This window comes from Phragmites australis, chromosome 18 (genome assembly GCF_958298935.1).
Source record: "Phragmites australis chromosome 18, lpPhrAust1.1, whole genome shotgun sequence".
Taxonomy (NCBI): Eukaryota; Viridiplantae; Streptophyta; class Magnoliopsida; order Poales; family Poaceae; genus Phragmites; species Phragmites australis.
In genome coordinates, this window is record NC_084938.1 from 28,775,889 (window position 1) to 28,800,774 (window position 24,886).

The 24,886-nt window shown below is 42.2% G+C and overlaps 1 protein-coding gene across 2 annotated transcripts; it reads left to right on the forward strand.

The window, feature by feature from the left end:
- Positions 1 to 15,518: 15,518 nt before the first annotated feature.
- Positions 15,519 to 23,969, forward strand: LOC133898794 (ABC transporter G family member 36-like). Of its 2 annotated transcripts, XM_062339528.1 has the most exons (22): positions 15,519 to 15,936; positions 16,018 to 16,138; positions 16,649 to 16,737; positions 17,115 to 17,199; positions 18,123 to 18,282; positions 18,409 to 18,485; positions 18,613 to 18,663; positions 18,758 to 18,848; positions 18,941 to 19,242; positions 19,326 to 19,607; positions 19,698 to 20,014; positions 20,127 to 20,287; positions 20,369 to 20,635; positions 20,737 to 20,978; positions 21,066 to 21,398; positions 21,473 to 21,763; positions 21,921 to 22,004; positions 22,096 to 22,229; positions 22,492 to 22,719; positions 22,805 to 22,976; positions 23,081 to 23,335; positions 23,422 to 23,969. In XM_062339528.1, exons 1-22 carry the CDS (start codon positions 15,584 to 15,586, stop codon positions 23,677 to 23,679), a joined length of 4,353 nt encoding a protein of 1,450 aa, XP_062195512.1. In that variant the 5' UTR covers positions 15,519 to 15,583; the 3' UTR covers positions 23,680 to 23,969. The 2 variants fall into 2 exon arrangements, with proteins under 2 accessions (XP_062195512.1, XP_062195514.1); XM_062339530.1 differs by lacking the exons at positions 15,519 to 15,936; positions 16,018 to 16,138; positions 16,649 to 16,737 and adding an exon at positions 16,859 to 17,042.
- The last annotated feature ends 917 nt before the right edge of the window (positions 23,970 to 24,886 follow it).

The following is a 24,886-nucleotide window of genomic DNA, read 5'->3' on the forward strand; positions in this document are numbered from 1 at the left end:
TCAGTATAATTGATTTGGATGTGAAGTGCAAATGTAACAATTAATTGTTTTGTAGGAACGCTTCTGGTTTCTTTGTTATCGAGTGCAAATGCACATAGAATGGAGAAAAGGCCAGAACCTACAATTCATAGAGTAAGTCTTCTCCAACGCACAATGGTGCACAATTCGCACGGATCCTTGTTATGACATGAAATGCACATGCAGGATGGTAACGATAGTCAACTAAGGAAGCAATTTTTGGTAGACCTACTGAAGTTTAACAGGAACGAATGTGAAGACGACATCCCCTCCTGTGTACGAAAAACTGTCAAGAGCATTAGCCATTAGGCATTCGATGTTTCCAAAGATAAATTACTTGTGATATTATATTTGCACGTGACTATCTATTCAACCATATATTACTTTCTGTATCATTTATTTTTTATTCTTGATGCTCTAAAACCATATAGGAAACTGTAGATGTACACAAATTGCGTGTGACTATCTATTTTTATTCTCCCCCATGTTCCTCCTCCCTGACTGTGGGGTCTCTCCCATCGACCCTACCCCCGCGACACCGCCGCCAACGCCGAGCCCCCTCCTCCTGGAACGAAATCCTCTGACATTGGGTGATTCACGCCAGAGGGCAGTCCAGCGCCGTCCAACCACCATCCAACAGTGCGTTTGTTTCAGTACTGGGGATGTCTCCTTCGGTGCAATTAGCTCTTGTATTCTCCCCCCATGTTCCTCCTCTCCGGTACAAAAATTACACATCTCCTAGCTAGCTAACGGTGCCACATAAATAGTATGTGATGGAAGTACTATACAGTGGTATCTCCCAAACGTAATTATTTCTTCGTTAAGATAGCGCATTGTATTTCGTAATTCTTTCTTCGTGAATACAATACGCATGTTATGAAGCTAAATAAATTTTTGTACACATTGTTTTATTTTTAGATACGTGACTTTCATGAAATGAATTGGATGTGAAGCACATCTATGTATCTAAACTATAAATGTGCGAATGGGTTTGATGTCTAACACTCTATCTAACCCCTCCAAATCGAATCTAACCGTCCCCCTCTCCCACCGCAATGCGTCACTTTTTTCTGTCTTCTTGCCTTCCCCTCCCGATCAAATTCAACAGTCCCCCTTCTCCCCACGCAATCCGACTGATTTTTCTTTCTTCCTGCCTCCTCCTCCCCCACCCGACCGAAAGAATCAACCCGCCCCACAACGAAATCAATGCCCCAGCCCAGCCCCTGCCGATCCCAACCTCCCCGTGCTGCTCCATCCTCCTCGACGGTGTCTCCGCCCCCTCCTCCCTCCTCCCCGATGGGACCACCTACTTCTCCTCCCCGACAGCGTCTGCGACCCCTATTCCCTCCTCCACGACTGCACCGCAGTTCCCTCCTCCCCCCCCCCCTCGCTGACAGCGCACACATTCGTTGTGCCGGCAGGGCTCCTCCGTCTGCCTAGGAGTGATATCCGCTAGATCCTCCACCGAGGTGAGTACAAAACGAATGTGCATATATGGGAAATCTCTACATTCTGTTCACACTGGACATGGATAATAGAACTATATATGTACTATACCCGCTTCTTGTGCCAGCGTGATTCAAAGGTCCATTTTATGTAAACTATAAGTCCAAACATGAAAAGATTGCTAATAGCTTTCAGCTTGCCATGGAAGTAGCAAACCGGACAACGGTGTACAATTCATAGAGTAAGTCTTCTCCATCGCATAACGGTCTACAATTCAGACTGATCCGTGTCCATTTACTATTCTTGTTATTGACATGCAATGCACATGCATGATGGTTATCAATTGAGAAAACAATATTTGGTAGATCTACTGAAGTATAATATGAATGAATGTGAATACAGTATCCCTCTCGTGGACGGAAAATTGTAAAGTGCATTAGGCATTAGATGTTTCCAAAGATAAATTAGTTGTGATATTATATTTGCATGTGATTATCTATTTAACCATATATTACTTTTGTTTTGGGAAAAAATATATATTACTTGCTATATCGTTTATTTTTATTCTTGATATACTAAAACCATATCAGAAACTGTAGATGTATAAAAATTGCATGTGCATGTCGCACGTGCATAGTTTAGATTCCTGAAGAACCATTTCTAAATCTTTGTTTTTCTAATCAACAGGTTGAATTATTCAGTCCTAATGCTGAACTATATAAGCCATGGTTATTGCTAATCTAAGTTTTTTTCGATAGATCTTACCGCTACACTAGAAGATAGAGAATATAAATGATCAATACTGGACGCTATGTGCTCAGGAGGTGTGTAATGTTTTTGTTTGTTGTACTTGGCTATTGTCATTCCTTAATCTCGATTCATGCATTTATCAATTGTCTTAGATTCATGTTTATCAGACTCTCTTTAACCATCCAAGATTAGGATCCACTGAGCACTATACTGATTCATCTAAGATTAGGGCACTATACTGATTCATGCTTGGATGGTTAAGGAGATGTGTAATGTTCCAAGTAATCTCATACATGCTTTTATCAATTGTCTTAGATTCATGTTTATCACTTCCTTTTGCGAAAGTGATATTTCTCTGCTTGGTGCTCTGCACCAATCGGCTTCTCTTCTGTATACTAATCTGCTAAAGTTTTTACCGTTACCTTCACACAAAGATTCATTGCACTATATACCATTCGCAATAAAATATGCTTTTTATGCATGCTGCATTGAACTTAGTTACATTCTCTTGCTCTTTGCAACAAGTTGATTGTATTTTGAATCTTCTTACTGCCTTTCACAATCTGCTGTCTCATCATTAATTTTTTTCGATATTGCTTCATATCAGTTTCAAATAGAAGAATTGTGGCAGTTGTGGGCCAAAATCAGGGTTGACATCAAGTTTCGCATTTACGCCAGTTCAAGTAGGTTCTTGCTTTCAGTTGGAGTTGCAATGTTATTTTCCTAGATGAATAATTTATGTGCTCCATAGCCTCATTTTTTAAAACAATAACAGCAGTTTATTCAGTCCTGGAACTTGGCTGGCTGTACAGTCTTTTTACATTTTTTTATTGACACTTAGAATAGCTCTTTAAGATTGTTGATTGAATGCGATTCTTTATACAAATTAATGATCTATGCCATGGGATATGTAACAGTGTAGCATGGCATGGTTTAAAATCTGTGCTCCTTTTTTGTCATGCTCTGTCAGCATATTATTGTAACTTGTGATTGCTATGACGCTTGTGAGCACTATGGTTTCCTTATCTGCTTCTATTATTTTGCATAAAACTGTTGAACTATGTATTAGGCTATTGAACTATCTAATAGGCTGTTGAACTATGTATTAGGCTATTGAACTATCTAGCACTTGAATGTGGAAAAGAAATGAATAATTATTGAAACTGTGGTGGGAGGGGTGAAGGAGCTACCTGAACACTATGTTGCATTTTGCACGGTTGTCTTCTTCATAACAGTAGCTGTAGATGTACTTAGACTGGTTTCTCAGAAAAAAGGTTGGAGGATACAAATGTATATTCCACCTCGCTATTTTGCTATCTGAATCACTAACGTTTGATGTGTTCTTTTGTGTCCTATGCGATTATGTGGTCTGTTTTTGTAAAAACATATAGCCCTATGGATCTTAGCCGAAAGAGAACGTATGCAAACTTATCTCACAAGCCAGTGGTGCCTAGGTGCGTTTATATTCACCTATCAACATGTAGCTAAAATAAATTATAAACCAAATAAGGCTAACATGTAATTTTATACATATTCAAATTATTCGATGACATTGAATATTTGGATTTGGAGAGATTATGGAGTGTCGTTGTTAGGGTAGATGTCAAGTTCCCGATCCCCTCTCGTCATCATGATAGCCAATACTTCATTCTCATGGATATCAATGTAAGTCACTTGTCTAATGGATAGAGATAACAATCGCGTTATAAGAAATATTATCACAACCTAACTTTTTTGTTATTTAATTTTAAGGGATCCAAAATAGAAGCAATTGCATTTAACAACAACGTTGAGAGATTCAACACTTTACTCGCAGAAGGGTGCGTTTATACCTTGCATGAAGTGAGATTCGATCCTAACTGGGAGGAGGCGGTGGAGTTTCGGAATATTGGGCACCGGTATGAGTGTGTCTTGAACGACCGCACTAGGGTTGAACCGTATACCATGCCTATTCAATTTCCGCTCTATCCGAAGCATCTCATGCCAATCCATGAAGTGTACCGACATCCTAATAAGACGTTTGTAGGTAAAAATTAAGTGTGAAACATTTTCTTTTATCTATTATAATGAGAGAAATAGGAGTGTTCATTTAATAAACTGATATAATTAATACATCATACAGATGTAACCGGAGTTGTTGTGCACTGGTGTAAACTTGAGCATGTTGGTCACAGTAAACTCTATAGAGAGGTCATACTAATGGACACAAGGTATACTTTTGTTGATATCAATCAAAAATTTGTTAACTCAAGCCTTATATAGTAGAGATAATAATTTCATGCATAACATCATTTGTTTTTTATTGCGAACTTGTAGGTTCAACCTGATAGTTGTTGGAATTTGGTGTGAGCTTTTAGAGTAGTATGCGATAAGCTTGCAATCTGCGGGAAATAATAAACACGTTATCATTGGGACCATGCTGAAATTGAATAAGAGACACAGTGAGTGATTCCCCACCTTATAGTTTATAAGATAAAAAATATTGATATAGTTTCTACTTATATAACTGCATAGTAACTAAGAAAGTTCATTTTATGATAGGGTGTTTGGAGACTTTAGATCACACGATATTTACATTCAATCCAAATCATCTTGACAGTCGTGAACTGCATGGTGAGTAGTTCTATAGCCATCTAAAAATTATTGTACATGAACATAATTACTGAAATAGAAATTATCAACTGACCCTATAGTATAGTTAATTTAAACGTCTATGTTAGGATTGTGCAGCCTTCTAGCGGTCGTTAATCAGGGGCAATAGGGACTACAAATTCGTGAACAGATTTATTGAAAAAAGGTGGGCGTACCTGGCAACAGTGGTGTGACCTACGTTGGAGACTTATGGCTACAAGTTAATCTCCTCGTATAGTTTTGTAATAGATAATAATAGATAGTGTTAATGATTGTAGTTTACAATCGGACATGCTATTTTGTATTGTTTCCTTGGATGTTTGCTTCATCGTGATTTCTATATTATTCTTAGGTTTCCAATGATTACTCACAATTACTTGGTCTGAAATGTTATTGAACACATCCAAATAAATTTCATTAACTAATGTGATTATGTTCTTATGTTGCCAATGGTACATAACAAGTAACAAGTGATATTTTGAGTTGCATGTAGTCAATGCACGTGTCTGAAATTTGATCCTTCTTAAATTCTCAGATGTTTATTGTGTACGTGCATTCAATTCATGAACACCAAATAGTGTCTTTACTTGTCAATCAGAATATTATCTGTAACTGCACTTTTGCGGATATTAATATATGAAAACATTATTTGTAACTGTAATTTGGCGGATATTAGAATATGAACATGGATGTTTGGGTTTGTAAACTTGTGTGCGTATTTTTTTTTAAAAAAAAGAATCATAAATATAGTACATTATGCAACATGTGTGCGCTAACAATAGTACAAAAATACGACTGTATGCGATTCATGTGAGGAACCTTGGCCGGCATATACCTTTCATTACGTCTCAAGTCCTCAACCGTAAAGCTTCGGCTCCCTATTCTGGTTGCTACCAGACTACAATCGTCGACGAACAATACTCATGATCAATTAACATCCTTTTGCCTGCTCTCTCTCTCTCTCTCTCTCTCTCTCTCTCTTCATCAACACAGACACATAGCTAGCCATGCAGTGAAATGAAATCGCAATATCATATATTCATATATTGTGATGGATACATATAATTTCTATCTCATGATGATATTCAATTATTTGTAGTTACATGTATTTCTATTTTGATCAGAAGAATTGCTCTTTTGATTCCGTTAGCAGTTAGCACCATTCTTTACCAAATTCAAATCCTTCACAATGGATGTTGTTTCATTATTTTGAATGCATCATGTTTTTTGGTCTATCCTTTGCAACAGATATTAAATTCATAATTCTTTTAGACATGATGTAGTAGTGGAAATTTAGACGTCATGCTGTTTCCTTTAGTTATTTATTCAATTTGCATTAGAAAATTTCCCGAATTTGAGGGTCAGATATCCTTTCTTGCAGATGTTGTCTTGGAAGCAAATTGATTGTACTACGACGTTTAATGACCTAACTATCATCGGTATTACAAGTGATGTTGATCATCATCTCTCTTAAGAGATTCTTTTTCGATATAATTTGTGAACTTCATATGTAAACTGCTGACCAAATATATTTTTGGGTTTTTATTAGAAGGATCCGATATTAACGGTGTGGGTGGGTCTTCATCGTCCAGTGCACAACCATCTCTCACATATGCCAAATAACGTAAGAGGCAAAGGGAAAGGGAACGGTACGCACAAATGTCTGTAGATAGGAAAGAAGAGTTCCTTAAAATAAAGCGTGAAATGAGAAGGGACCGGATCATGCAAATGGATGTACATAAGAACGATGAGTTGCTTGAAATTAAGCGTGAGAGGGAAAGGGACCGGTACGCACAAATTACTTTAGATAAGAAAGATGAGTTGCTTGAAATGAAGCGGGAATCTTGTAAGCAAAAAAAGGATGATGTGACACTTCTTGGTGTTGAATGTCGTCAAGAGTCGACTTCACTTTCAGTAACACATGGTAATTCCATTAACTTACAGTATGTTGTGTATAGTGTTCTATGTTTAAAGCAGTACTTACATGTTTTGATTGTTCATTAGATGGCCCCAACATATACATCTCAGGTGGTGGATCCAAGACATCCACTACACGGCCAGCGCTCATAGATCCTAAACAACGTAAGAGGCAGAGGGAAAGGGAGCTGTACGCGCAAATGTCTGTAGAAAAGAAAGAAGAATTACTCAGAAAGAATCGCGAGCGGCGTAAGAATAAGAAAGATGGTTCAACAATTCTCACTGCAGATTGCCGTGAATCATCGAATCCTATCTCGACAACACCAGGTAATTCCATGAATTCATTATTTGGTTTTTCATCAACACCTCTGCTTTTCTAGGTGATCTAATTAAGCATACCATGTTTTTTGTTGTGTTGTGTCTGCATGCATTCCAAGTGTATGTGGGCAATCTTGCACCGCATGGAATAAGGAAAATGTTGCTCCTGGCGATGATACTTGTTGGTTGCACCAAAATGATAACTACCAACGGTAAAAAAATTCATAATTCATATGATTCGGTTACAACATTGGACATCGATCAAATTGGATCAGGAAAATCCACTGTCACAAAGTTACATCACACGCCGTGTGCAATACGTACCCCGTTTGGAGACATGACAAACACTCCGGTTAAAGATATAATAACATGCCATATATTGCATGAAAAATTAAAAAAAAACATGTGTTCATAGTCAATCTGGTTGTAATTTGTGATGGGTGCAGAAAACAAACTAGATGCGAGTGTCGTAGATCACGATCATTTGTCTCCTCATAATGGGTCGTGGTATGCCCGAATGTCTGCGGATAAGAAGGTTGAATACTTAGAGAAGAAGCGTTTAGACCGCCAGAAAAACAAATATGAAGTGTTCAATGTTAATGATCCAGAACCTTCTTCATGTGAACCGATGAACCCCACAGGTATGGTGATGGTTTATTTACCCGGTTTTGTTTTACCACAAATCATCTATCATATATTTAATAGGGAAACCGATTTGAGTGTATTATCTGCAGTTACAGCTGACAGTGGCATTGAAAGTTTCACGAGCAGTGACCATCGGGGTTTTGGTCGTGAGCTGGACCATAAACGTCAAAAGGGTCGACAGTGGTACGTGCAGCTGCCAGATGAGCATAGATCAGAATACTTAAACATCCTGCGTATTCGCTACCAACAGAAAAGAACCAGTGCTCGCATGGAAAATCAACAAGAAGTAGAATCAAATACTACGCACAACACAATTGGAACACATGTTCCTTCGAAACATGTTGATTGTCGACCAGATCCCGATAATGAACTATATGATTCAGTTATATTTGAACCACTAGAACTACATTCGTCAGATGAAGGTAACACATTATCCATTAATACATTCGTCAGTTATATTTTAATGTGTTCTCACACTGCTTCTTTCAACCCATAGAGCAATTCGAGGCAGACCAGGATATTCCCGATGAATTCGATGATGAAGAAGGGAGGTTATATTGTGGTCAAGGTAAAAACATCAAGTAGCAATTTTCAGTCCCGTATAATATGTTGCTTTATCTGATCCATTATGTAAACTTTCCATATAAATATTTTTGTATTTGTGCAGATGTTGATTTTGAATCATATGTGGTGAAAGGTCCTGATAGTGTGGGTATTCAAGGTTATGATCCGTATGATCGCATCTACCAAAATCTTCCAAAGAAACATCATGTTTTGAGGGAAGCAAAATACTGCCCGTATTGTGAAGCCAAATGGTTCCAATATGAGGGACTTGCTTTTTGTTGTAAGAAAGTAAAGGTTAAAATCTTCATTCCAGATGTACCGGATGAGTTGCGACGATTGTATACGAGTCTTGATGATGACGATGCAAAATACTTCAGACAACACATACGATATTTCAATTCTCATTTCTCCTTTACAAGTCTTGGTGTTACACTTGATCGTCGAGTCAGCACTGCTGCAGGAACTGGTATATATACATTTCGTGCACATGGTCAGCTATATCACCGTTTGGACCAGCTGGTACCTGGTGGGAAGGGTCCACGGCACCTACAACTTTACTTCTATGATACTGATGAGACAATAGAACACAGAGCTAAGAGGTCTCCTGGTCTTGATATCAATTTGATCCGAAAGATTCGGAGGATACTAGAGCACAACCCCTATGTGCAGACCTTTCAGAATGTTGGTTCTACTCCAAACCTCCATGATTATAGGATTGAGCTAAACACGGATATTGCATTGGACCAACGAAGGTACAATGCCCCCCACAGCTTCACAAGTTACTGCTATCTGGATGGAAGGGAATGATCCACAAAAATGTTTCGATAGAAATGTTATAGTGTATGGAAAAGCTGATAGACCTCGGTATATTCGGGCATACCATGGGTGCTACGATCCGTTGGCCTATCCTTTATTTTTCCCTGGTGGCAAAACAGGATGGCAACGTAAGATGCTTTATGAAGGCCCTGACCTAGTAGATTGGCCAAACAATTATGATAACAATGATGATGACACCAGGGATGAGGAAGGTTCGTAGGCTATTTGTTATCTTCCCAAATTTAAAATTTTTCATGAATAGCTAATATTTTTCTTAGCCCCTTGTGATTATGGTATTGAGTTTATGTTTTTTGCAGATGGTTGTAGCGAGTCCAGCAAATATGTCAGTGCTAGAGAATATTATTGTTTCAAGTTGCAAATCAGGCTTGGGGAATTTAACATACTGTTACATGGGCGCCGTCTTTTCCAACAGTGGGTTGTTGACATATACATAAAGATAGAGTCTATGAGGCTCGATTGGTATTCGAAACCAGAGAATCAAGCTCTCATACATGCAGATTTGTACCAGGTAGTACATGTCGTCCTATTTATTTGAGAATGTATCATTAACACATGTCCTCCATTTGTCTAATGTGTTGCTTATTATAATACTGGACAGGGTATTATAGATACAATTGATGCTGGTGAAGTGCGTGCTTCTGAGGTTGGTCTAAGAATTGTGCTCCCACGGACTTTCCCTGGAGGAGATCGAGACATGCAAGCACGATTCCTTGACGCAATGGTTTTAGTGACCCGGTTTGGGAAGCCTGATTACTTTGTCACGATGACCTGCAATCCACATTGGGAGGAGATAACAAGGCAATTATTACCATGCCAGACACCACAAGATAGACCAGAATTATTTGCGAGAGTATACCAGGCTAAGCTGCATGATTTACATAATTTTTTGATCAAGAAGAGTCACTTGGGTGAGGTCGCATCATATGCACATGTTACGGAGTTTCAGAAGAGGGGTTTGCCACATGAGCACTTCTTATTGATTATGGCCCCTAACAGTAAGTTAAGCAGTCCCGATGATTACGACAAGGTTATTTTAGCAAAGATTCTTGATCCTGACAAGTACCCTGCATTGCATGCTCTGGTTATCAAGCACATGCTACATGGACCATGTGGTGCTCTCAACAAAAATTGCCCCTGCATGATAGACGGACAGTAATGTTTTTGTTATCCTCGACAATTCTGTTCGGCTACACAACAAGGAAAAGACTCTTATCCTATATATAGGAGAAGCGAAGATGGTCGTCGAGTGGCGACTAGGGGTGCCATATTGGATAATAGATGGGTGGTTCCGTACAGCCCCACACTACTTATGCGGTATAACTGCCATATTAATATCGAAGTTTGTTCAAGCATCAAGGCAGTTAAGTACCTATACAAATATGTCTATAAAGGTCATGACCGTGCATCCTTCTCAATCGATCCACAAGATCAAAACGATACAGTAATCAATGAGATTCGATAATACAGGGGTGCAAGGTTCATAACACCCCAGAGACCGTGTATCGGATATTTGGTTTCCCTTTGTATGTCGTATCTCCTTCTGTTTTGCAACTCCAACTACATCTGCCAAACATGCAACTTGTGTCATACAAAGCTACTGATAACCTGAATGATGTTGCCAACAGGGAGAAATCTAAGAGGTCGATGCTTACTGAGTATTTCAAGATGAATCTAGTGGATAGCATGACACGTAAATTGTTATACAAAGATTTCCCGGAGCACTTCCGGTGGATCAAGTCCGACAAGCATTGGCAGTCAAGGGTAAAGAGGTCGCAGGTTGGAAGAATTGTGTATGCAAACTCTGCGGAAGGGGAGAGGTACTATTTACGTGTGCTCCTCATCCATGTGAGAGGCGCAACTTCATACGAGAACCTTCGTACTATATATGGGAAAACCCGTTCCACCTTCAGAGAAGCGTGCGAAATGTTAGGGCTCGTAGAGACTGATAGATCCCTCGATGAATGATTGGCTGAGTCTGCTACATTCCACATGCCTTGTGCACTGAGAAGGCTGTTTGCAACAATTATTGTATTCTGCGAGGCAACAAATATCCGTGGCTTATGGGAAAATCATTTTGAAGCAATGTCCCAAGATTATCGTTGTACACACAATGATGCAGCAATGGTTGAGCAAATGGTGCTCAGGGATATTAGAAACGTGGTTCATTCAATGGGCAAGGATGTAAGGAATTATGGTCTTCCGGAGGTTGACGACTCAGGTGATGTCCTTGCGTTGTGTTTTATATTTTTTCGCTTATTTTGTCAGTAGTCATGATCTATTGGTAAAAACATTACAGGTGATCTCCATGATGAATTATGGTTTGCAGATAACACCTTGACTTGTCGACTAAAGTATTATGATTTACATAACACATATATAACAATTTTCCTTGGTAACTGTACAAATAATTAGGCTCAATTATATTGCTAAAATATGGTGATGTGAGTAAACCATAACAAAATGGCAATTCTCTTATAGATATGTCAGTGCCTATATATCTAACACTGTATTGTAAACATTTTGTTATGTTCACTAACGGTTCGATTAATATATTTTATTATTATATTGTTCATACAGCTGATTATTATAGCGATCAATCGAGAGAAATATTAGAGGAATTGTCGGTGGAAGTAGACGAAGAACATCCGAACCTTATTAATACACTGAATATAGAGCAGTTGTCAGGGTTTGATGAAACAATGGATCACGTAATCAACTTTAAGAGCTAGGTATTCTTTGTTGACGGTCTAGGTGGCACGGGAAAGACATATTTGTACAAGGCATTGCTTGCAAAGGTTCGTTCGATGGGTCTGATAGCCATTGCAACTGCAACATCTGGTATTGCAGCGTCCATCATGCCTGGTGGTCGCACCACCCACTCTAGGTTCAAGATCCCCATAAATCTTTCTGACAACAACATGTGTAATTTCACCAAGCAGAGCGGTACCGCTGAGTTGCTTCGTAGGTCACACTTGATAATCTGGGATGAAGTTGCCATGACCAAACGTCAAGCTGTTGAAACACTCGATAGGTATCTCTAGGATATAATGGGATGCTCGCAGCTCTTTGGCGGAAAGGTCATGGTATTTGGAGGAGACTTTAGGCAGGTCCTTCTAGTGGTGACACGTGGTACGAGGGCACAGATCACTGATGCTACACTACAAAGGTCTTATATATGGGAGAAGATACGTAAGATACAGCTAACCAGGAATATGAGGGCGCAGTCTAACCCATGGTTCTCCGAATACCTCCTTAGGATCAGCAACGGAACAAAAGAGACGATTGGTGATGATTATGTGCGTCTCCCAAATGATATCGTGGTTGGTTACAGTACTGCTAAAGAATCAATTGACAAACTCATTGAATTTGTATTCCTAGATCTCCAGAACAATTCAACGTCAATGGCCTACATGAGCGCATGTGCTATCCTCTCAACTAAGAATGAGCATGTGGATGAGCTGAATGCAATTATGATCGATAGGTTTCTAGCCAAGGAGACGGTGTACTATAGCTTTGATTCCGTCGATGATAACTCAGAAACAACTATCCAATTGACTTTCTGAACTCAATCACACCAAATGGATTGCCGCCACATTTGCTTAAACTCAAAAGCAACTGTCCAGTCATCCTGCTTAGGAATCTTGATCCTCACAATGGTCTATGCAACAGAACAAGGCTAATGGTTAGATCCTGCCAACGTAATTCCATTGATGCAGAGATTGTTGCCGGGCAACATGTTGGAAAGAGGGTGTTCATTCCTAGGATCCCTTTGTCCCCCTCAGATGACATTTCACTTCCTTTCAGATTCAAGAGGAAACAATTTCCAATCTGCCTTAGCTTTGCAATGACTATAAACAAAGCTCAAGGGCAAACCATTCCTAATGTTGGTATTTATCTACCCGAGCCTGTGTTTTCTCATGGACAGCTGTATGTTGCATTATCGAGGGGTGTATCACGTTAGTCAACACGGATTCTAGCTAAGCCAAATAAAGATATAGATGCCATGGGGAGAAGCACCAAGAACATTGTGTGCAGAGATGTATTGGAATGGTGTTGCTCGGTTTCATGATTGGTATAATTGATTTGGATGTGAAGTGCAAATGTAACAATTAATTGTTCTGTAAGAACACTTCTGGTTTCTTCGTTATCGAGTGCAAGTGCACATAGAATGGAGAAAAGGCCAGAACCTACAATTCATAGAGTAAGTCTTCTCCAACGCACAACGGTGCACAATTCGCACGGATCCTTGTTATTGACATGAAATGCACATGCAGGATGGTAACGGCAGTCAACTAAGGAAGCAATTTTTGGTAGACCTACTGAAGTATAACAGGAACGAATGTGAAGACGACATCCCCCTCCTATGTACGAAAAAGTGTCAAGAGCATTAGGCATTCGATGTTTCCAAAGATAAATTACTTGTGATATTATATTTGCACGTGACTATCTATTCAACCATATATTTTACTTTCTGTATCATTTATTTTTTATTCTTGATGCTCTAAAACCATATAAGAAACTGTAGATGTACACAAATTGCGTGTGACTATCTATTTTTATTCTCCCCCATGTTCCTCCTCCCCAGCTGTGGGGTCTCTCCCGCCGACCCTGCCCCCGCGCCACCGCCAACGCCGAGCCCCCTCCTCTCGGAATGAAATCCTCTGACATTGGGTGATTCACGCCAGAGGGCAGTCCAGCGCCGTCCAACGACCATCCAACAGTGCGTTTGTTTCAGTACTGGGGATATCTCCTTCATCCTTCAGTGCAATCAGCTCTTGTATTCTCCCCCATGTTCCTCTTCTACGGTACAAAAATTACACATCTCCTAGCTAGCTAACGGTGAAACATAAATAGTATGTGATGGAAGTACTATACATTGGTATCTCCCAAACATAATTATTTCTTCGTTAAGATAGCGCATTGTATTACGTAATTCTTTCTTCATGAATACAATACGCATGTTATGAAGCTAAATAAATTTTTGTACATATTGTTTTATTTTTAGATACGTGACTTTCATGAAATGAATTGGATGTGAAGCACATCTATGTATCTAAACTATAAATGCGCGAATAGGTTTGATGTCTAACACTCTATCTAACCCCTCCAAATCGAATCTAACCGTCCCCCTCTCCCACCATAATGCGTCACTTTTTTCTGTCTTCTTGCCTTCCCCTCCCAATCAAATTGAACAGTCCCCCTTCTCCCCATGCAATCCGACTGATTTTTCTTTCTTCCTGCCTCCTCCTCCCCCACCCGACCGAAAGAATCAACCCGCCCCACAACGAGATCAATGCCCGAGCCCAACCCCTGCCGATCCTAACCTCCCCGTGCTGCTCCCTCCTCCCCGACGGCGTCTCCGCCCCTCCTCCCTCCTCCCCGATGGGACCACCTACTTCTCCTCCCCGACAGCGTCTGCGACCCCTATTCCCTCCTCTACTACTGCACCGCAGTTCCCTCCTCCCCGACCCCCCTTGCCGACAGCGCACACGTTCGTTGCGCCGGCAGGGCTCCTCCGTCTACCTCGGCGTCCCTCACGGCGATGGCCATGTGCGGGATCCGCCACACGCATCGAACTGGGAGTGATATCCGCTAGATCCTCCACCGAGGTGAGTACAAAACGAATGTGTATATATGGGAAATCTCTACATTCTGTTCACACTGGACATGGATAATAGAACTATATATGTACTAGACCCGCTTCTTGTGCCAGCGTGGTTCAAAGGTCTATTTTATGTAAACTATATGTCCAAACATGAAAAGATTGCTAAGAGCTTTCTGCTTGCCATGGAAGTAGCAAACCGGACAACAATGTACAATTCATAGAGTAAGTCTTCTCCATCGCATAACGGTCTACAATTCGGACTGATCTGTGTCCATTTACTATTCTTGTTATTAACATGCAATGCACATGCACGATGGTTATCAATTGAGAAAACAATATTTGGTAGATCTACTGATGTATAATATGAATGAATGTGAATATGGTGTCCTCTCCCGTGGACGGAAAATTGTAAAGTGCATTAGGCATTAGATGTTTCCAAAATAAATTAGTTGTGATATTATATTTGCACGTGATTATCTATTTAACCATATATTACTTTTGTTTTGAAAAAAAAAATATATTACTTGTTATATCGTTTTTTTTATTCTTATATCCTAAAATCATACCAGAAACCATAGATATATAAAAATTGTATGTGTGTGTCGCACGTGTATGATTACTAATTAAAATATAAATAGCAGTGTGAAAAGTAGGATTCGTATCCTATCCACCCTACTTCTAGAGAAGCGACAACCGGCCCTGACCATCACATCACGACTGACCTCCGCGAGCCTGCCAGCTCAGTCCCTTCCCCCGTCCCGTTCCAACTCAACGGCCCTACAAAACCCTCCGAGGAGGATTCGCAGCGGAGGGAGGGTGCGGATTGGTAGGAGGCGGCCGTGCGCGCGGGAGATGGACGCGGCGGGGGATATCCAGACGGTGGCGAGCATGCGGCGCGGGGACAGCGTGTCCATGTGGCGGCGCGGGGACGACGTGTTCTCGCGCTCGTCCAGAGAGGAGGACGACGAGGAGGCGCTGCGGTGGGCCGCGCTCGAGAAGTTGCCCACCTACGACCGCGTCCGCCGCGCCATCGTCCCGCACGGCCTCGGCGGCGACGACGCCGAGGTAGGTAACAAGGGGGTCGTGGACGTCGACGTGCTCAGCCTCGGCCCGCGCGAGCGGAGGGCGCTGCTCGAGCGCCTCGTGCGCGTCGCCGACGAGGACAACGAGCGCTTCCTGCTCAAGCTCAAGGACCGCGTCGACAAGTACTAGTCCTCGCCCGCTCTGCTCGATCGTCAGTTGCCTCGCCCGCCGGGTGTTTGACGATTTGCGTTCGATTGGTGCAGGGTAGGGATCGACATGCCCACCATCGAGGTGCGGTTCGAGAACCTGGACGCGGAGGCGGAGGTGCGCGTCGGCAGCAGCGGCCTCCCCACCATCCTCAACTCCGTCATCAACACGGTCGAGGTACGCTCAAAGAACCTGGAGGCGGAGGCAGAGGCAGGGTTTTATTTACCGGTAGCAGATAAGTTTATCTGTTTTTTTACCGATAAATAGGATTTTTTTATTTATCATAATTCTATCGATGATAGATAAATTTTTTCGGTTAAAATTTATAAGAAAAAAAAATAGCTCAATTTATCTAGACTAGAAAATAACACCGATTATACTCAAACTATTTAATATAAAAAACTACACATAATAATATAGAAATAAAAATACAATGGTAGTGGTGTACCGGTGTGCTGCTAGGTGGAATTTTTTTTAAAAAAAAAATAGGCGATAAAGAAATTTATGGGGCCTAACCAGTAAAATGGGAATATCGAAATTGTATCGTCGATAATTTTTTCTCTGGGCGGAGGTGGAGGTGTGTGTTGTAGATTTCGCCTGTTTATGCGATTGCCAAAGGTGCTCAAAAGATTTCCATCAATAAGGAAAAGGAAGGTGATTGGTTGGTGTGCGTCTTGTTCGATTCAGGAAGCGGCGAACGCGCTGCACATACTGCCCAGCAGGAAGCGGACCATGCCCATCCTCCACGACGTCAGCGGCATCATCAGGCCCCGCAGGTGGTTGTTTCCTCCCCCCCCCCCTGCATATCGATTGAGATCCTGACTTCACTCGCACCTGAAGTCAGGTGACTTCAAGTGGATCTGAGCCATCGGATCACAGATGAACAGTTCAGATTTTAGCGCTACAGTATTCGGTGAACAGTAAAATCGTGATACAACATTGGTAAACAGTACCTCTGCTACAGTAACCGACTGCAAAACACTTTTCACCCAGACTCAATTTACTGTGCACCTCTGACTTCACGTTGCTGAAGTTAGAGGATCTGGATCCCTGCATATATACAAGATGAGATGCTCATTTGGTCAGCGACGAGTGTAATTCTAGTATTAATTTGTTTATCTTGCACCACCTCACATTCTTTACGTTGGTGCAGGATGACTCTTCTGTTAGGCCCACCCGGATCAGGCAAGACCACCTTGCTGCTCGCGTTGTCCGGAAAGCTTGACAAGGACCTCAAGGTAGTAAAAAAATGGAATACTATGTTATATGGTGGATTAACTGATCTTTACATCAGTTGATGAAATAGCCCAATGCAGAAAAATGCATAGTGCAGCTTGGTACCACTTTTATTTGAGTACAAAATACTTCGAAATTGAAGACAAGTATCCAAATGACATGTCTTATTTCTTCAAAAAAAAATCAATTCTGTAATGATAAGACGAAAAAAAGAAAGAAAGAAAAAGCTCATTGAATGAGCATTCCTCGTACAAGTATTCCGAAAATCCGCACCCATAGATTGAATTGCCGAATTGGCAAAATTCGGTGCTATCAAGTTAGCTTCGGCTATTTCAAGTGCCTGTTGAGCTTCTTCGATAGGAAATAACTCCCCTGCCCTCCCAATACAGCTTACAACTTTCATCGTACTGTGCTTTCGCGTGGTGGGGGAGTAAGTTAAAATAGAAAAAAGTCATTCGCCTGATCTTAGGCCCTGACTCACCCTCTGTGAATGAACCCCCATTTATACAATTTAAGGATACATAAAGTAGATTTTTTTTTTACTTTTGACCTTAGAATGCTAACAGGCAAAAAATGCTACTAATTCTGCAACAAAACCGCTCTGTTCCTTTAACCAAGGAAAAGTATTTCTATTTTCCATGTCCAATTGTGGATCCCGGAATTTCCTTTTTACTAATCTATTCTTATTCTATACCCTTTAAACCAATTTCCCTAACAAGTAGGGTAGAGAACAGTTACAAATAAAGAGGAACTAAATCAATCTGTTTTCCGTTATTATGCGCATTTCATCAACATCTCTATTGTTTTCAACTTGTGCACAAAAAAGGGCAGCCAAGAAACCGGGCACCTTTCATAGGCAGATGCTGAAATGCTGATACGGATTACTGACATGTACACTGCCTAATGGGATGAAAACACTGTGCAGGTTACAGGCAAAGTGACCTACAACGGGCACGAGATGACGGAGTTTATCCCGGAGAGGACGTCTGCATACATCAGCCAGCATGACCTCCACATAGGAGAGATGACTGTGAGGGAGACACTAGCGTTCTCCGCACGCTGCCAGGGTGTTGGCTCCCGCTTTGGTACGATTATGAGCTATTAGTCACGCGAGAACATGCATTCATTTCATCATTTGTTCGGCTTGCGGGATTTGCATGGTTTCATTGCTATGCTTATCATGCTTTGCTTCTTTCCTTTTATGTTGTTAGATATGCTAACTGAGCTGTCGAGGCGAGAGAAGGCAGCAAATATCAAGCCTGATGCTGATATTGATGCATTCATGAAGGCAAGTATTTACAAACCGTGACTAAATATTGTAGAATGTAGATTTTCTATTTTGATTATGTTTTTCATGAATACTTAGCTAATCAGAAGCAAAGACTTAGTATGATTTTCCTGCTTAACTTAGTTAGGCCTCCGCAATGGGCGGGCAAGCCAATGTGGTCACCGATTATATTCTGAAGGTACATGCAACTTTTAGCTTCAACAGCGACTAATTTTAGATGGAGATTGAACTGGTCGCATCTGTTTTAACTATGTACACATCACTTGCTGCAGATATTAGGACTAGAGATATGTGCAGACACAATGGTAGGGGATGAGATGCTCAGGGGCATATCCGGTGGACAACGAAAGCGTGTTACAACCGGTAAAAACAGTCTTTTATAACCATTTCAGCTCAAGAATATTTGGCTTTGCTAAAGTGCTTTCTGAACGATATCATTTGGATGTTTCCTGTAGGTGAGATGCTGGTTGGGCCGGCCAGGGCGCTTTTCATGGACGAGATCTCGACTGGGCTCGACAGCTCCACTACATTCCAGATTGTGAACTCTCTCAGGCAGTCCATCCACATCCTCGGTGGCACAGCCGTCATCTCCCTGCTGCAGCCGGCGCCTGAGACTTATAACTTGTTCGATGACATCATACTCCTCTCAGACGGCCAGGTTGTCTACCAGGGCCCCCGAGAAGAAGTGCTTGAGTTTTTCGAGTCCATGGGTTTCAGATGCCCTGAGAGGAAGGGTGTCGCCGACTTCTTGCAAGAAGTACGTACTGTGCCATCTCCTATATTTCTATGCACTTGTGCCTAAAGTTTTTGTTACCATATCTCCGTTGAAATGCTGAGCAGGTGACTTCGAAAAAAGATCAGAAACAGTACTGGGCGCGGCATGATGAGCCCTATCGGTTTGTGCCGGTGAAGGAATTCGCGACTGCATTCAAGTCGTTCCACACGGGGAGAGCTATAGCAAACGAGCTTGCTGTTCCGTTCGACAAGAGCAAGAGCCACCCTGCCGCACTAACTACCACGAGGTACGGTGTGAGTGGCAAGGAGCTTCTGAAAGCAAACATAGACAGGGAGATCCTTCTCATGAAGAGGAACTCTTTCGTCTACATGTTCAGAACCTTCCAGGTAATTCATGAGTCCAAACAATATGATCGATTGACATGCAAGGAAAAATGACAGCAACATGACTGACTCCTTGGTGCTCTGGCATTACAGCTGATGCTGACTTCAATCATTGCAATGACTCTCTTCTTCCGTACAAAGATGAAGCATGACTCGGTGACCGACGGGGGCCTCTACATGGGCGCACTCTTCTTTGGTGTGCTCATGATCATGTTCAATGGCTTCACTGATCTGGCACTCACTGTCTTCAAGCTGCCTGTATTCTTCAAACAGAGGGACCTCCTTTTCTTTCCGGCATGGGCCTATAGTATACCCTCATGGATCCTCAAGATACCCATCACATTTATTGAGGTCGGCGGTTATGTATTCTTGACATACTATGTCATTGGGTTTGACCCAAATGTCGGCAGGTGAGATTTGCCGATAGTTTATGGGCCATTTAATTGGCAAATGTGTGTCCTTAGCTATTTTTTTACTCTGGTAATGTGCTGCAAATGTTCTAACAGTAGTAGTTGTCCGCAGGTTCTTCAAGCAGTATCTGCTTCTGTTGGCAGTCAATCAGATGTCAGCAGCACTCTTCCGATTTATCGGTGGGGCAGCGAGGAACATGATCGTTGCTAATGTCTTTGCATCGTTCATGTTGCTGGTTGTCATGGTATTGGGAGGATTTATTCTAGTAAGAGGTAAAAACTCATCTTTCTCTCTTTGTAATTCTTTGCAATGTAGCTTCGTAATTAACCAATGCTTCATATCTTATCTTGCAGATAAAGTGAAGAAATGGTGGATCTGGGGCTACTGGATCTCCCCAATGATGTATGCTCAGAATGCTATCTCAGTGAATGAGATGTTGGGGCACAGCTGGGACAAGATATTGAATAGCACTGCCTCCAACGAGACCCTAGGTGTGCAAGCCCTTAAGTCCCGTGGAGTATTCGCGGAAGCAAAGTGGTACTGGATTGGCTTTGGTGCAATGATTGGATTCACCATACTCTTCAACACTCTCTTCACTCTTGCCCTTACATACCTTAGGCGTGAGTAACTCCCAAACTGGTTTGCTCATAGTTCGCTCATTGTTGTTCTTGGATTTCACAATATCTAAACCTACGAACGGTTTCATCTTGTTATTTTCCAGCTTATGGGAACTCCCGGCCATCGGTATCTAAAGAGGAGCTGAAGGAGAAGCATGCCAACGTGAATGGTGAGGTTCTGGATGGCAATCACTTGGCATCAGCAAGCTCAACAGAAATCAACACTGAAACTGATTCAGCAACGGTGGAAGATGATTCTACCCCGACTCAAAAGGGGATGATCCTCCCATTTGCCCCTCTTTCACTCACCTTTGATAACATCAGATACTCTGTTGATATGCCACAGGTGAGAGATAGAAAATTGTTTCTCTTACACTATCAACAATGGTAATTCATCACTAATTTGTAACCTTGGGTGTGAAATGCAATTCAGGAAATGAAAGCACGAGGCATAGTTGAAGATCGATTGGAGCTCCTCAAAGGTGTCAGTGGGTCTTTTAGGCCAGGGGTGCTGACCGCGCTGATGGGCGTCAGTGGCGCAGGAAAAACTACTCTGATGGATGTGTTGGCAGGGAGAAAGACCGGCGGGTACATTGAAGGAGACATCAGCATTTCAGGATACCCGAAGAAACAAGCGACCTTTGCACGCGTATCAGGATACTGTGAACAGAATGATATCCACTCACCGCAGGTGACAGTCTACGAGTCATTGCTTTTCTCAGCATGGCTCCGGCTTCCCAGGGATGTAGATTCAAACACAAGAAAGGTCAGTCCCACGAAATAGTTGTGATTTCTACCTTCAGCTGATACTCGGTAGATAGCTGACCTTTGTGTGTGCAGATCTTCATTGAAGAAGTGATGGAGCTTGTGGAGCTCAAACCACTGAGAGATGCTTTGGTTGGACTTCCTGGAGTGAATGGTCTGTCAACTGAGCAGAGGAAAAGGCTTACCATTGCTGTGGAACTTGTTGCAAATCCGTCGATCATCTTCATGGATGAGCCAACCTCGGGCCTTGATGCCCGAGCAGCTGCAATTGTGATGCGCACGGTGAGGAACACCGTCGATACTGGTAGAACTGTGGTCTGCACGATACATCAGCCTAGCATTGACATATTTGAAGCATTCGATGAGGTGAGTGAGATTTCACATAGGATATTTCTTTCAGCTACTCTCTACTCTCTGGATAGCAGTGCTAGATTGGTCATACTCGATTTGTTGTGGCTAGTTTTCCAAACCTTGAACTATGTTGCAACTTGTAAGGTCTAAAATATTTGATTAATGCTTGCAGCTTTTCCTGATGAAGCGTGGTGGAGAAGAGATGTATGCTGGTCCACTAGGCCATCATTCTTCCGAGCTGATCAAGTATTTCGAGGTAAAGTGATACTATTACAGGAATTGGAATATCCATCTATTAGATTTCTTCAAAATAACTGATAAGATCATGCGTGTTTCGCATTATCCAGGGGATTCAAGGGGTCAGCAAAAATAAAGATGGCTACAACCCAGCAACATGGATGCTGGAAGTGACTACAGTCTCTCAGGAACAGATTCTGGGTGTTGATTTCAGTGACATGTACAAGAAATCTGAACTCTACCAGTAAGTAAATTTCAATCGTACTGGTAACTTCATCTTTGAGAGTAACCATAGGGGTTATATTAACAACTAGGAAGAGCACTAAATAACTAAAATTAATTACGGCAGGCCAATGTTTTGTAACTTATGATCATAAGCTTATTCAGCAAAATGGAGTACTACCAGTTTGTACATACCAATGCACTTTGCAGTTTTCAACATTATCAACCTTCCTTCTCCAGAGCATTTCTGCAGTTGATGATGTGTTGGATGCTATGTTTTACAGGAGGAACAAGGCCTTGATAAAGGAATTAAGCCAACCAGCGCCAGGTTCAAGTGACCTGCATTTCCCTAGCAGCTACTCACGGTCTTCCGTCACACAATGCGTGGCTTGCCTGTGGAAGCAGAACCAGTCATACTGGAGGAACCCTCCTTACAATACTGTTAGGTTCTTTTTCACTACCATCATTGCCCTCCTCCTCGGCACCATCTTTTGGGACCTTGGCAGCAAAGTGTAAGTCATGCCAAACTGTAGCATTGCATATAGCAAAAAAGTGGCCACCTTCAAAATTTTACTCACATTTTGCTTCTTAATCCAGGGAGACGTCACAAGACTTGTTAAACGCCATGGGATCCATGTACTGTGCAGTGCTGTTCATCGGCGTCATGAACTGTACCTCAGTTCAGCCAGTGGTGGCCGTGGAGCGGACAGTCTTTTACCGTGAAAGAGCTGCCGGCATGTACTCAGCTTTCCCATATGCATTTGGCCAGGTGAATGGTTCTCCTGGAAATCAATTCCATATTTACACCCTTTTCTGCTGTAGGTTGCTGCATATTCTTCAGAGCCGGACACTGATCAACTTGTGTCCTCGCAGGTTGTCATTGAGCTCCCATACGCACTGGTCCAGTCTATCATATACGGGGTCATAGTGTACGCGATGATCGGGTTCGAGTGGACGGCTGCCAAGTTCTTCTGGTACCTCTTCTTCGGGTACTTCACGCTTCTCTACTTCACATTCTACGGCATGATGGCCGTCGGCCTGACACCAAACTACCACATCGCCTCGATTGTCTCCTCGGCATTCTACACCATCTGGAACCTCTTCTCCGGGTTCATCATCCCCCGACCGGTAAGCCGTCGCCATGCCGCTGTGCCTACTCTTATTTTTCGACCGTTCCGTTGCTCATTTGCGTTCTGGCCTGACACTACGTTCAGAGAGTGCCCATCTGGTGGAGGTGGTACTGCTGGATATGCCCGGTGGCGTGGACGCTGTACGGGCTGGTGGTGTCGCAGTTCGGCGACGTCATGACGCCGATGGACGACGGCAGGCCCGTGAAGGTGTTCGTTGAGGACTACTTCGACTTCAAGCACAGCTGGTTGGGGTATGTGGCCGCCGTGGTGGTGGCGTTCGGAGTGCTCTTCGCGGCCCTGTTCGGCTTCGCCATCATGAAGCTCAACTTCCACAAGAGATGATGACGATCGGAGATGGAAAGCATGTCCTGCATAAGGGATTACATTCGATCGGTCGCAAGTGAATTGTGCTGTGCATATTAGCGGAGTACACCATACTTTTGGATTCATTCACTAGTTATCTTGTATAAGTTATAGAAGCTTTTCTCCTCCTTTTTAGAAGGATGATGATGGCGTAGTATTTTTGTAAAGAGTATTTCACACGTCTAGTAAATTTTGTACGCTGGTAGCCCATAGAAAATTATCGGTTGGAGAAGGCGAGGAAAATACCGCATGCCTTGTTGACTTAATCATGGGCGCTGCTATTTAGCGCGCGCGAGTTGCCAACTCGCGCTTCCTCTCCGACAGTAAGCCGACAAAGTTGGTCCCCTCGCGCATTTCCCTTTCCCCGCGTGAAGCGCGAACCATTTCGGGACGTGCACGCGGTTGTGGGGGAAAAGTGAGAATTTTTTTTATATATATATATATTTTTTAATAATTTTAAGAATACCGTCACCCATTCAACGGGCGAGATGTTGTGGGCCTAGGCGCCTGCGGTTTTTATACGATTTAATTAATCGGAGAGAGGTAGATCTCGCTCGTTCATTGGGTGAGATGAAGTTCTCGCCTGCTGAACGGGCGAAACCTTCATGGATGCGGCGCTACGCGGTTCCACCCAAAAGGTATCGCCCGTTGAGTGGGCGAGATCTTCTGGCTATTTAGCCCGGCCGCGCCGGCCCTACCGACGTCAGCACTCATTTCCTCCCACACCCGAGCCAACAGAAGAGGAGAGGAGAGGAGAAGAGAGGAGAGGGGAAAATTGCGGCGAAGCCCTGCCGGAGAGAAGAGGTATTTTTTTTTTCTCAGATTATTTTATAAATCTGGTAGGATAGCCAGTAGTGTTAGATGTTGACATAGATATGATACGAGATCTAGATTTTTTTACTAACTTAGTAGGATAGTCACTAGATTTATGTTAGAATGTAGATCTGGTTTTTGAATTAGGGTTAGATATAGTTTAGTAATTAGATATTGTTTAAACGTATATCTTAGCAATTAGATGTAGTATTTAGACATATGTTAGGTATTAGATGTAGGTTTTAGATATAGTGTAGTCGTAACTGAATTTTTCATTGTAGATGTAGTTTTACATACTTATTTTTGTTTGGTTGCAATAATGTTAGAGTTTTTGTCGATGGTTACCAGGTATGTCGGATATGTGGCAGTTTAG

What these genes read in the sequence shown, in the direction of transcription:
- LOC133898794 (XM_062339528.1), top strand. Translation starts at nt 15,584, where the DNA reads ATGGACGCGGCGGGGGATATCCAGACGGTGGCGAGCATGCGGCGCGGG. An exon ending in CCGTCATCAACACGGTCGAG is followed by an intron (nt 16,139 to 16,648) that starts GTACGCTCAAAG and finishes TGTTCGATTCAG; the next exon opens with GAAGCGGCGAACGCGCTGCA. An exon ending in ACTCTGTTGATATGCCACAG is followed by an intron (nt 20,979 to 21,065) that starts GTGAGAGATAGA and finishes AATGCAATTCAG; the next exon opens with GAAATGAAAGCACGAGGCAT.